This window comes from Cyanistes caeruleus, chromosome 8, assembly GCF_971803275.1.
Source record: "Cyanistes caeruleus chromosome 8, bCyaCae1.hap1.1, whole genome shotgun sequence".
Classification (NCBI taxonomy): domain Eukaryota; kingdom Metazoa; phylum Chordata; class Aves; order Passeriformes; family Paridae; genus Cyanistes; species Cyanistes caeruleus.
The window spans coordinates 19,575,567-19,589,625 of NC_141708.1; the positions used below are offsets into that span (position 1 = coordinate 19,575,567).

General features: G+C 39.9%; 1 protein-coding gene across 5 annotated transcripts in view; it reads right to left on the minus strand.

Annotated features, from left to right (window-relative positions):
- The window catches only part of GBF1 (golgi brefeldin A resistant guanine nucleotide exchange factor 1), a 103,433-nt gene that overhangs the window by 35,369 nt on the left and 54,005 nt on the right, over positions 1 to 14,059 (minus strand). For all 5 annotated transcript variants that reach the window (XM_086898976.1, XM_086898975.1, XM_086898974.1 and 2 more), the window contains exons 4-7: positions 7,500 to 7,631; positions 2,397 to 2,515; positions 1,651 to 1,759; positions 1,229 to 1,289 (exon numbers count right to left, since the gene is read on the minus strand). In XM_086898976.1, the coding sequence (XP_086755102.1) occupies positions 1,229 to 1,289; positions 1,651 to 1,759; positions 2,397 to 2,515; positions 7,500 to 7,631 (421 nt within the window). The remainder of the gene's footprint in view (positions 1 to 1,228; positions 1,290 to 1,650; positions 1,760 to 2,396; positions 2,516 to 7,499; positions 7,632 to 14,059) is intronic.

Here is a 14,059-nt window from a genome sequence, read left to right on the forward strand (position 1 = left end):
AGAAATCCCAGCAATTATCCTGTGTTCTGTATCATAAACACAATTGTGGAGCGCAGCAGATGCACATAAAGTTGAATCTTTGGAGATAAGCAGTTCTCATCTCAGAATGAGGTAGACTGCTCTCACCTGTGCTACCAAATGGCATCATGTACAGCTCTACAAATCCACACACCCTGCTCTCTCTTCTGTTACTTTACTACAATTCTGTCTTTACTTGATGAGGATATAAAAGCCTTGGAGCATAGCTTTGACTATTTCTTTTTCTGGAAAGCAAGACAGCCAAACTACCCCTGCAGTTGCTGCCTTTGCCTTGCATCTCTATCCCAATGTCCACAGGCACAGATGGTGACAGTGTCTCCAAGCCTTATCAAGGACAGAGGAGAGGATTACACAGTAAGTAATGAAAAATCAAGTAAAATTCAAATATGCATTTGGAGAAAAAGTAATGTGGTGGCTCCTCTTTAAGGAGATTGATTCTGACTTTGCCTAACATTCATCCAATGCACAATGCAGGGCACGCAGAGGAGAAAAAAACTGAGAACCCACTGGAACTGTGTGACAGTGGGGAAAAAAAATATGATGCAACTGTGTTTCATAAGCTGTCAGTTTCACTAAAATCCTTTCCTACTTAATCTGTACCTGTAAAAATTTCCTCTTTAAAATACCCAGAGAAAGTCTATGATTACTTCACTATTTGGAGAAACTGTTTTGAAGTTAATTAACTTACTTGAGTTTTAAAGAAGTCATCTTAATTAACTGAAGGGTGCTGAAAGGGGCAGAACATTTGTCCAAGACACACGACTTCAAGAGTTTTAAATGTTCTTTGATGCGTGAGGTCAAAGCTCTTAGCTTGAAATCAATGTGTGGCTATTCAATACCATTTCTATTCTCTCTGCTAAAGAGAGCTATATTTTTTAGAGCACCTTTTTTTCAGTGAAGTTTGCATTCTCTGTCCTGAAACTGGTTCTCTATCCTAAAGCTCTTCATTACTTGGCTGTCCATCTCTCCTCAAAGGACACCTTAAACCAGGCAGCCTTCCTTACCTCTGTCTCCCTGCAGTCTGACAGGGTCAGCCCTAGAGAAAAGTGCCAAATCCTTCATCCCCTTCCACCTCTAAATAATGACCATTTTGGATGATTTTTCTGAGGGCCCTTAAGTGGAAGTGTGGAATCTTTCTGTCCTTAGAGGGCCATCTCGGCAATGCTGAGGCAAACACAAGCAGGTTTACCTTGTGAAGAGCAGCTGCACCATGTCGACCAGAGTGTGCTCTGCAGATTTTCTCAATAACTCTGCGAAGACAAAAACAAATAACACAGGTGTCATTACTCAGTGTGATATTATCAAGAGGCTTCTTCAAGCAGACTCCCCTCCGAGTCTTGTTTACAGAGATTACGGCAAATTTATTAAAACCAGCTCCAACCCTGCGTTACTGCAAACGGTCACGGCATCACACGGTGGCGCTACACAGCTGGGGAAAAGAGCAGTCCAAACTTGTACAGTGAACGCTCAACAAATTTTCCATGAAGTTGTAGAAAGACACAATAATATAAAGCTCAGCAGCTTTCCATGGATGCATGCTCTATAACAGAACTAGCTAATACTGAAGAAATCTGATCAATTTCTTAACGGCAGAAGTATGAACAAACCTACCGCTGAGCCTCATTTCGAAGCATATGCGGAAACAGGACTGCATGATTTCACACACCGACTCGTTGGTGAGGTGGGCTCCCACTGGGGTGAGCAGCAACGTCCTCAACACCTGCGAAGAACAGCACCTGTATGTACCACACTGCAATGATGCTTGTGTGCATTCCCAAGGGGAGGTTGGTTTCCTCAAGAAAGACTACCATGAGCAGAAAAGCTAAGGAGGTTTCTTCTGGAGTCATTTCAAACTGAATGCTCTGCTCAAGAAGCCAATTAGGAGATAAGAATGATCTCCTGACCCACTTCTAAAGGAGGCCAGATACATTGCATACTACCCAATATTTAAATTCAGGAACTAGATATCTGCTCAGAAGTACACAGACCCAAGAGGTATACAGTCCATACTTTTGTCTCTACAAAGAAGAGACAAAATTTTTTTTTTCTCAAAAATAAGTTTGAGAGCTCTGTATTCTTAATTAACACCCCCAACGCAGACCATGCACAAGGCAGGATTATCAACACTACCACCTTATCAAGTTCATAATTTTAAAATAATTTAATTAAAGCTTTTAACTATTTTCATTTGGAAAAGCTTTTACCACAGGTATATGAGCCATCTGTTTAAAAATAAAGTCTGTCACTAAGCTCCTACAGAGTCAAAACATTGCTCCCTCCTCTTCATCTCTATGTAACAGGATATGTTCCACAACAGGCTGCAACCATTATGGTAATTACCATTTCTCTCCTCTTACCTGTAGGATTTTCATCAAGACAACCTCATCACTTGCATGATCTGTGCCCACAAATCGAGCATGAGTGACAGCATCTGCCATGTTCTCCATCCCTTCTGCTGTGCCCTCATGGCTGGGATCTGAATAACAGAATAAAAATATGTGTCAGTGAACAGCCATCTACAGTCTACCACCTCTATGGGGAGACATCTACAGGGAGATACTGTGTGACCTGCAGCTTCCTCAATTTATGTGACTTGCAGCAAGTTGACCCGACAAGAACATAACTTACCTCCCACTAACAGAAAGGCTTTATAACTGGGAGCTTTCAGAACGACATATCAAGAATCTACTTACATTTGCAAAAAGATATAACTTAGCAAAGAAAATAATTACAATTCCACTGTTACCAGTCCTCTGTGTTTTAGAAATTAACTTCTAAGACTGTGTCCCATTCCCTACAATACAGCACAATCAGCTATTAAATGCATTCAGTGCTTCCTTGGGAATAATGAAAAAAACAGCTCTTAAACATAGGGAACCTAAAATTTACTCTCATGAGAAGAAAATGCCAAACAGGTTCCACTAAATTGAGAATGGAAAATTGTCTCTTGTTCTACACCCCTCTCAAGGAACGAGAGCTGGGAAGGAACAGACCAGTAGTTTTCCCCAGAGAAAACAGCAGACAGACACAATCACAGTTTAGATATCAGAGTTGCAGGCCTCCCACTCCAATCATTCATCAAGGCTCCTTCTCTCCATTTCAGTCTTTTGCAGCTACAAACAATGGTGCAGTTGAGAGAATGTTTAGGATGAGATTGTTGCTAGTAATTGTATCTTGTGCTACATTACAGTGGCTTCAGAAAAGCTGCCTCTGGCTTTGATTTCATTCTCACTTAGACAATATGGCACTGGGCAAGAATCTTGATACCCTTCTACCTAAACAGCCATTAGAAAAGAAAGGAGACAACCTAAACATTGCTTAATACCTCATTAATTGGCAATGGGGCCTCTTAAACTCCAGCAAGGATGATGCTGACAGAGGAACCAAGGAAGACCTGCATTACAGAGAAGCTTCACAGATTCCCTCTTTGACACCAGTAATATTCACATCTAGGAAGGGCTATAAGCCCTTGGTATTAAAGAAAGCTGCCCTTATTGTGGTCCAGAGACAGCAGCCTCTACCACACTCCTATCCTAAGTGGCTGCAGGATAAGAAATTCTCAAAGTTGCATAAAACTGAAATGGCATCAGTGTACTCACATAAATCTGCATAGGAACAGCACTTTGCCGTTGCCATCTCTTACACGTCCCTGTTAAGAACAGCGCTTACTTACTTTTGACATTGTTCACACAAACACTGAGAAATCTTGCATAGTTTAGAGAGAGTTCCTCTCCTGGTTTGCCAGACAAACCTCACTGAGCTATCAAGAAGGCTGTTCTAAAACCAACTGGTCACTTTTCACCTAGTTTAGCAGCAGCACCAACAGGATAAAAATTTATATGGGGAAGCATTAGTTAAGAGGCCTGGCTTCAAAAGCAGTTACCTACATACCTTCAATGATGGCTTATAATCCAGTGAGAAGGTACTACTCTTCTACCAGAGAATAAAACAAGTCTAAGGCTGGTGTCTCATGCACTCTTATTCATGGAGGCAATAGCTTAAACCACCAGTGGGGATGTAGGCTCATTCTGAATTGTCTTAGCTAAACTAGGCAAAGACCAGTGGTGTTACAATGCCAGCACCTACATTAGCATTACTGTTAACCAAGCTCAAAAACCACAGTGGAAAGCAGCCCAGTGGGACTTAAGATAAGCAATTTGTTGCAGAAAAGGCTCCCACAAGTAGGACACACAGATTCACCTCACTATCACCTTTTCCAGTAGACATGAGTTACTCTAGTTTTAGGGATATATTTAATTGTAGTTACGAATAAAGAGTCTGCATGAAAAGGAAATGCAAGCAAGTTGTGCACAGACTTCAACAGATCTATGAGTACTGCTTTGCTGTTCTAGCCCCTACCTTCAACACCTCTCTCCCAAAACACATCACGCCTGACTACTTCAGTTCTGGCTCCCTGGAACAGCACTACAAATTCAGGTCAATTTATAAAACCTCTTGAGTTCAATTAAAAGCACAGATACTTCTACTTTGCAGAAACATGATACAGAAAAAAAATCTTTGTTCCCTTGTGAGAAAACAGTACAAAAAGATGTATCGATGCCTGCTCAGAATCACTAACAGGAAGTTTGAGTGAGCACAATAACAGTTTAAAAATTGCCATCTACAATGGAAAGATCTAGATACCCCATCTAGATACACACCTTTCATACCAGGTACTACCTTACAACAGGTGGGCAAAGAACAAACAGAAATCAGAAAATCCAGGCTCTGAACCAGAGGAAATTCAGGAAAGCCAGAAGCCTGCTCAGTAACACCTTTAATGGAACTAAAATAAATCACCAAGGAGACAGAAAAGGTAGAGGGCAGAACAAGCTTTAAACTCCTTTAACAGCAAGTCCTCTCACTGGAAGCTGAACAACAGCTACTTACTTACAGATACACAATTTTCAGGAACATCAGGGAAAGCTAACTTTAGAAATGAAGCCAGAAGCTGCTGTGGAAAATAAAAAGAGAACATACTTCTTCTGAAGGAAATACAGAAAAACCCAATTCTGAAATTCAGCCACTAGTCTCCCTATAGCTAAGGTTTGAGCTCATCCAGTAGGCTGACAACTCATTAGCTACTGCAAAACTGCTGAGCAAGGAAACAACTAATCTGAGGGATAAAAATCAATAGGAGTTTAGTATTTCCACATAGTTTTAAAAGTTACTGTGTAATTTATCAACTGAAGCTCTTGCAGAAGAAGTACTTAGAGGAGAGGATAATCATTGTAAGACTAAAACACATACGTGGTGGATATCAAGTAATTTTCTCTAACTGAGCTGTGATTGCACACTGTACCATTAGTGAATCTGCAATTCAAACTGCTAGAGATCAGAAGTTTTAAACTCAAGAATTGTTATTTTCTAACTGGTTTTAAAACATACTCCTCAGCACTACTGGCCTAAAAAGGAGACAGATAACCACCTTCTAACATGTGACAGAATAAAAAAACAATGAGACTGCACAAGGATTAGCAATGAAATACTCTGGAAATGGGAAAAGAAAGCCATTTTAAACAAAGATATTTATCAAAGGAGTTTGGCCCTTTCGCTGCACCCTGGTTTTCAACCCACTGTGTACAGCAAAAACCAACCACTCACAGAAGAGACAAAGCTAATGCCACTTTTTTAAAAAGTGCTGGCTTCACCTGTCATTACTCAGCCCCAAAACACACTCTAAATGTCTGCCACATTGCAATTTCCCTACCGTGGTTATGCCAGCATCCTTCTCTCTTGCTCTGTATAGTTTGAAACAGATTTGTACATTAAGAACAGTTTTAAGCGTTTCCTATGTTTAGGCAAACAGTCTTTAGACTACCTTTAGTTTCATATTACAAAAATAAATTATAATAGCAAAAAAGCTTTCATTTAACAACACAACCTAGCCAGATGTTCAGCCAGCACCACTAATCCCAGCCTAACTGGTATCTGGAGCAGCACAAAGAACAAGGCTGCTCTGAATGTCATCTGAAGCAATAACGAAGGTCTTAGATTACAGGTTCTGCCCCAGAAAAAAAGCCAGGCAGAGAGTCTTCCACTGTCTACTACAAAGACACACAATCACCAACAATTACAGGGATGCACTCCTGTTGGAGTGACCCAATTAATATTCTAAACAACAAGTATCTAGAGAAAGGCTACAAACTCTTAACCCCATTTTTTCCTGTTTCTGCCTCAAATCAGTTGTTTATAGCCAGTTGTCTGCGCAGACATCTGCCTGGACATGTGATACAGATCATAAAAGCCCAGAAGAAGAGTCCAACCCTCACTGCAATGCTGAAAGTCATATATTTTGAATTATGCTTAATCCTCCAGGGGGACATGTTTTACAGGCCTATTTTTTAAGATTTTTTTTTGTTGTCCTAGGAACTTATGTGACTATTGCATCATTCTAGTTATATGTTTACAAGTTAATTACATCAAAAACTACTCACTAACTGAAGTCTTCACTACACTATATTTTCATCCAGCACTTATTTTTTTTTTTCCCTGCAAGTCTCTATCTTTGCTCATTTTAGCTTTGTGTCTTTCCTGCAAAAGAGATTTGCACTGATGTGAAGTCCTTTCTTTCTCTAACTGCCTTCATGCTATCTCCAAAGAACTAAATAATTAAAACAACAGTACCAAAAATTCAGAGTGTTCCCTTACAATGCGAAGGAGAAAAAGAACTGAGAAATCTGAATTCAGGGGGAAGGAAGACTGATAAAACTAAAGTGAGACTATGTATAAAAAACCACAGATACCAGGTTTTGTAATTCGCACAGGTATGATCACAAAGTACTAACAGAACTTACAGAGAAAAATCGAGTATCACTAACAACAGGATGACACATTGATGGCACACAGAAAGCCAGCTAATGAGTTACAAGCCAGCTGAGCCACGGGAGCTGACCACATGCACATTATTAGTCTTTCACAGATACAAAGGAGAATGTGCAAATTTGAAAGTTTGGGCAGCAGCAGTACAGTCTCTGCCATGACAATTGTGGAAAGTGAAAAGTACTGGCACACCACTTGACAAGGTCTGGGACCGTGCAAAAATCATCCTCACTCTAGAGCAGAAATATTAGTGCACAAAACTAAATAAATCCCACTGTGTTTCCACGTGTTACAACATCGTAATCCAAGCTGTTATTCTTCCCTCCCTGGCCCTTTTGCTTGGAGGACATTAAAAAGCAGCTGGTACCAGCACAGTGCTGCAGCAGGCCCTAAGCACACACAGCAGCCAGGGCAGACCAGAGGCTCTGGCTGTTTCCAGACACTGCTGTAGCACCATGGAAGATCAGCCAGTGAGATATTAAGAAACTGCAGATGCTGATTTCCCCAGTGTTAATGACAATTTTCTTATTTCCCCAATCTCCACATTAAGACTGCAAGCATGTATCCTGGCCAAAGACACAGCTCACAGAGATGCATTTGGCTGGCATTTTGGCAAATCCCACAGTCACATAACATACCTATTAGTGCATATGAGAGGAACTTGTTCACAGAGGTGAGTGCCAATCCAGTTATGGGGCCTGTAGTGTCTTCAGAACGGATTACTTCCAAAAAAGGCCGAAGAAAGACATTAGGTTCAATTTCAGATAGCTCTGTAAATTAAAAAGAATTTTAAAAAGACAATTAGACTTGATTCATTAGGATTCATTTTCTCCTTAAGAATATACAGTGAGTCTCATCTCAGAGGCAAAAAAGCCTGCTCTAGGTTAGTTTCAGAAGACTGGTGGGAAGGTCAGGGTTTCTTTTACATATACACACACACAAACACGCACATAGGTATATGTGTATATTTTAAAAGCAATGCTTTGTAAAGTTCACTTTCTTGCAATCTTTGAAACAGCTTTCTGAAGCCTTCTAAAATCTGATTGTAGGAACACTGTAAACGCCACAGAGGCCACTGCTGCCGGAATTTGTGTTTTAACTCATTGGCAAATTTAGTTGCATTTTCCTATTACTCTTGGGATTGTGTGAACCCATGAACTGTAGAGACCCTGTCCCACCTTCTGCCACCCCTGTAACATCCTACTACCGATAAAACCCTGCACTAATCACATGCAGAGTACAAATGTACAACTAGGCTCACTAGACCTCTTTGCCTGAATACAAATTGCATTTCTGCAACACTAAATATTTGCTTGGCAAAGACAGGAAGACCCCGTAAGATAACCCAAATTAAAAACTCTTCTGTCATGCTCTCAAAATAATGTATAAACCTCTCAACCAAACAATTAAAAAGGGCACTCTTCTCTACTTGCTGTTTGGCCAGCAAGGATCCCCTCTAAAGCTGCAGTACAAGAAGGCACTGAGCTATTGAGCTGGAGAAAAAACAACTAACAAGCTTCCTGAACCTTCCAAGATGATCACGGGACGCTTTGGGAATGGAAAAGAGATACAGAAGAGAATAACCAGAACTAGGGAAATTGACCAAGAAAAACAAACAAAAACCCCAAACCAAAACAAAAACCAAACCAAACCAAATAAAACAGGAGGAATCAAGATAAGAGAAGCCCTGAGGGGGATTTAGGAGAAAAAACGTTAAAAAGCAAGTGAAGGCAACCACAGCACAGCTAGTACATAGGCACAGAAGAATGCATTAAAAGTAACTTGAATAATTTTGAGACGAGAAATATTTAAGTACAACACTTGGCTCAACATGCTGAAACCTACCTTTGATTCCTAATGAAAATTAACAAGTCTAATGGTTAATAGTGTCACAGGACCACTGGCATTTATACCCTCAATCAAATAATCAAAGATTGAACTTATCTGTCATATGAGCTTCTTTGAAGCAGGGAGCAAAAAAGACTGCAAGCTTAGACAAGCTGCTGCTTTTCTATCTACCAACATAATTCAATTATTTTGCTGTGGGAAAAAACCCAAACCCCTTTTTCTGAGATGAGTGAAATTCCATTTTATCACGGTTCCTATTGGGAAGCCTTAAATATCAAAGCAAAAAAGTCTGTCAGAAATTATGTTAACATGACTGTGTCAAATTATGGCAAGGAAGCCAAGGAGGAAAAACTATACAGGTGCTTAACTTTATGTTAAGAGCACAGAGAAGAACATCAAAGTGCTGTTAACTAATGCAAAACTGCGATTAAAAAGGGACTTTGGGAATCACTACACCATCCCTTACCTTTCAGCCACCAGTTCAAAGAAGGCCAACACCACTAACTTGAGGGGTTAAAAGGAACATGATGAAGGGGTTAAAAGGAACATGATGATTCAGCTTTTTGGCTTAAGAACAACTCCCCCAATTTGTCAGATAATACGCTGGTGTAACATTACAATTGTGTCACCTCCCAATAGCACATGGAAATCCAGATGATCATAAGACATACTTACATTAATGCTTATTTAAGCATGCTTTATAGAACACTTGACTGGTTACAAGCACTTGGACAATATTAAATATAGTAAGACTACTAGGGATCAAAACTCAAATTTTTCTTTCCTAAAACTGATCCCTTCTACAGACCAGAATATAATCCTGTCAGTTCCTCCAGCTTCATTCAAACCAGTGAGTTCCAGGATGAAAAATCTGCACTTGACTAGTAAGAAAAGTGGGACTTGACCAGATATACATCACTGCACTATAGAATGAGACGATGAAGACACACGTGGTAGTGGAGGCATAGAGCATCACACTCTCCATTAGGACAACAAATAGATATTTTCTTTACAAGAGTAGGGGGACTATCAGGCTTTTCCTTTCAATTAGAATTGTAAATCTTAATGTTATTAAAGATCAGATTCTCTTGCAGTCTAACAAATTTACAACTTACATGAAGATCACAAAACAGCTTATCATAATTAGGATTTAACTTAGGCACATATTGTTGATTACACAGCAACTTTGGCCAGTTTCCCTAATATTCAGAGAATCCAGATTTTACAGTAACAAAGCACTTTATATTAAGCTCTCTGAAACTGATGGTTTATGCTGCAAAACTGTTTAGACTGGGTAGCTGGTACTGCGGTATTTAAAAAAAAAAATAAAAAACATGCCAGACAAAAAGAGAGCATTTTTAGTGCAGTACTTACCCACTGAAGGACTACTGTCTGAAAAATCTAAATGTCAGTGAAACACCAATCTCATTGCTCACACCTCAGGAGTATTCAGTTAATCACTACAATGAGCTCTTCTTACCAGAAGCATCTGCAAGCATTGAGGACTTACAAGGGTCACCAGCTCCCTTTTCAAGGCAGAACTTAATCTTGGTAGTGGTTTTTGCTTCAATGGGAAGTTTGGGAGCACAGAAAAACACTCATACTGTAGCTATTCTTGCTGTATCCTGTCTGAAACACAGTGCTTTCATGGGCTAAAGAAGGTTCAGCATCTGAAAGTACTACTAAAGCTACCTGGATTTTTAAATCCACCTATCTGCTAAAAGTTATAAAAGCTATCCCTAAAGCTACTGTGTTTTTAATGCAGTGACAATTTTGCAAACAAGCCAGTAGATCAAATGTATATCCTCTTCTTTTAAGTCAATCCTGTTGAGGTCAATGAATTTAGTTCAGAAGCTCTTTCCTCAACAGCTTTTCTTAGCCTTGTACGCCAAAAGTGGCAGTGTCCAGAACAAACCTGCCAGCCCTTTTGGATCAATAACTACAACTGCAAGGTGCATTCCATGCCAGCTTTTCCACTACAGCTCATGTTTGATCTAGAGCACAGAACAGTAGGAAATGAATAGCATTCTTTCCACAATACTTTGGTAAGGTGGGACTGTAGTCTTTAGAGGGAATTGTTCTGCCCGACAAGTTAAAACTTCACAAAAGAGACACTACAGCAGTCTTAACATCACCTAATTGTAAAAGCAACCCTGTGCTCTCCTGAAAATATCTAGAAACCTCAGAAAATGTAACAAAATAATTAATTACTTCAATAATTCCTTGTGACAAAACAAAGGCTATATAAGGTACATACTAAATGTTTGAAAGTACATCATGTTTGTAATAACATTTAAAAAAAAAAGAAAGTAGCTCTGAATTTTCAAATCTGGTTCTTGTTCTGCCAGATTCAGGTTCAGTCATTACAAGTGAGGTAACTATAACCAGTGATTGAGAACTGCATATACAGATGTTTCTAGTATATTTTCTAGCAAGAGACATTTCTCAGTGTTTTATCAAGAAAATACAGGATAGGTTCTCTTTCAGTTTCAGCTCTGGGGAAGAAAACAACCAAACAAAACACCCACCCGAAAAACCACCAAACCTGCAAGCATGACTTTAGCCAAGGGTTTTATAAGAGGAAAAACTGAATAACTATCCACAAAGAGAACAAAATTTCTCAAGGGACTCCTTTCAAGCAGCCTTCCTTTGAAATCTACTCAAAGACAGGGAAAAATGATATAAAATATAATTAGGCTTAGGCTTAAATGAAGAGGTCGGTGTGCTTTTGGGGACCAGCTAGAAAGCACTTCCCATTCTTCTCACACAGATCTTTTCAACAAAATTTCAGAGAAGCAAGTGGAGACCAGCATCAGCACAACACTCAGAAATGCTCGGCTGGCCTAAAGCAGTGCATGGAAATGGAGAAGAAGGGAAAGAGTATCTTAAGTAATGTATCAAAAATCAAACTCTTCAGGCTGGCAATTTTAATGAGGACACAATTCCTTTGAGACCACGGTGCTTTCCTTCATTCTTCCTATGGATTATTTGCACTTAGACACACATGTCTATAATGATATTTAATCAACTAATTCATGTTTAAGCACCTAACTCCCATTTCAGCAATCCCATCCAGCCATTCTGGCACTTCAGCAAACAAACTGCATCAGACCTCTGGCGTCCCTTTTCTCCTGAAGTGCAAGAGCAGGTCCCCCTCGGACAAGTTTTCTTATTGTTAGCACGCTGTTGGCACATTCCTGATCTAAAACGCTCACATAAACTGCTTTCTCTGGCAGTTCAGCTCTTCACTCCTGAATGACTCTTATCAGGATCGGCTATGCGTTCCGAATCAGAGTAAATGAACAAGAAAAAATTGTTTATGACAAGTTATTTCAACATCATTTGTCCCGAGGACAGGCAACTGCAACCCAAACCACATGACCTGGACTCCTCTTATGCAGCAGCTGTTGGCCTTTGACGCCCAGCCTTCAGAAAGGCTGTCTCAGTTGTATCCCACGCACCTCCCCAGTGCAGACGAGCTCAGACAGCAATGCTTTCAGCATGCACTACTGCGCTCCCCGATTACAACAATGAACAGGCATTTTCTTTTCTTAAGGTGAGAAAGAGACAAAGATAACACTGTAACAGAGGAGAAATCCAGCTTTTCGGGACTCTTGCCTTGGGGCTCAATCAATTTATGCCACAGAAAACTGAGGTATCAGCAAGCGCTTCCTGGATCATCCTCATAACCACTTTCTGCAAACACTGCCATTCTGGCCCACATGCACTTTACTCTCAGTTCACCCAACAAACACCAAAATATTTTGTCTTTTCACTCAAAGGATGAGAAGCCCCTGTAGTCTGGATCAGCAAGTCAGACTGAAAAAGTTACAAGGAAAAAGGATAAAACTGTACTTGCCTTTTAAAATTGTCTAGAAGTATGGAGTGGTCACACTTTCTGGATTTTCATAAACATTTAACTGCTGAAATAAATCTTGGCTTAATCTTAGCCAAGTCAAAATGTGGGATTGTAGGGAAATGAGAAATTATTTTCAGTTAGTCCTCTTATTACCAGATGTTTAATTTAGAAGCTAACAAATCGAGCACACAGAATTACAGTAACTTGTTCCTCTAAAAATCTGCAGAGTTTGAACTAGCTTTACATAGAGTCCCCAGGTAACAGGCACAGAACAATGAATGCATACTGGTTCTAGGTGCCCCGGCAAAACTGCAACAGCAGCTCTACGGCTGATAAACAGAGGAGGAACATGTTTTTCACCACTCCAAGAACAAATTCTCCAGGCTGACTGGAACACATGCCACTCTGCACCTTAACTAAAAGACATACCCTGACTTCCAGCTAGCAAATTTACTCTGACATTTCACCCCAGATCAATAACAGCCAATTAATGTTGGATAACAAGTGTTTAAAAGCTACACTATAGATGATCCACACTCATTTGTTCCTGAGTGTATGTTTGGCTCCACACAGCCCTGGTACAGTGTTTCAAGTGAAAAGAATTCTCTGCTATCTCTCCCCTACAAGGGGGTCTTAGTTGTTGTTTTCATCTTGTTTTTCTTGCAATTCTAGACCTGCCTTTGCAACACAGTGCAATTGGTAGCACATTTGTAGATATTATCTGATCTGAAAGGAGAACAGATTGCCACCTATACAGTCTGATTTAGCAACTAGTGTTATGACAGAAAGTTCTCATTCCTGAAAATAATGGCAATGCCCACTAAAGTTCATAAACAAGAGGTCATCAAAAGCCACCAGATATTCTCTCGGGATTCCCCAAAATATCATTGTTTTAGCCTAATCTGTGCTCTTAACAGATAAAGAAAACAGGATTCTGCCGGCTAGGGAGAAGCTGAGGAGCCAGAAGCTTACATCCTAGTTTCTAGAACACATAAATACTGTGGGGATTGCACAACACAGTATACATACCAAGGGGATGTGTGGAAGCAAGCTTTGTGAATCTCTGAAATCAATACTTCATTATAATAAATGGTATCAAAAGCTTTGCATACAATAAACATAAACACAGGCTGAAAATCAAGGATATTCAAGCCAATGAAAGAGAAGTGTGAACTAACGGCAATCTTTTTCTAAGGATGTCTGTAAAATATACTCTTCAAAGCTAATGCCCTGTGAATTCAAGTGGTCATTCAGGGGCCCCAACCCACCAAATCAAGAGGGAAACAGTGCCATTCACAGCCACACATGAATGCAAAGCTGGAATTACAAATGCAGTTTGACAAGGGGAACCCAGAGATGTCAAGCCTGTTCTGTTTGCCTAATTTCATTACAATGGCACAAATGCTTCCATTTGTCACACTCCAGCTTCATGTGTTTATCTCCCTTTCATTAAACATGACTTTAACAAATGATTGTTCCATAGTGCCAAGA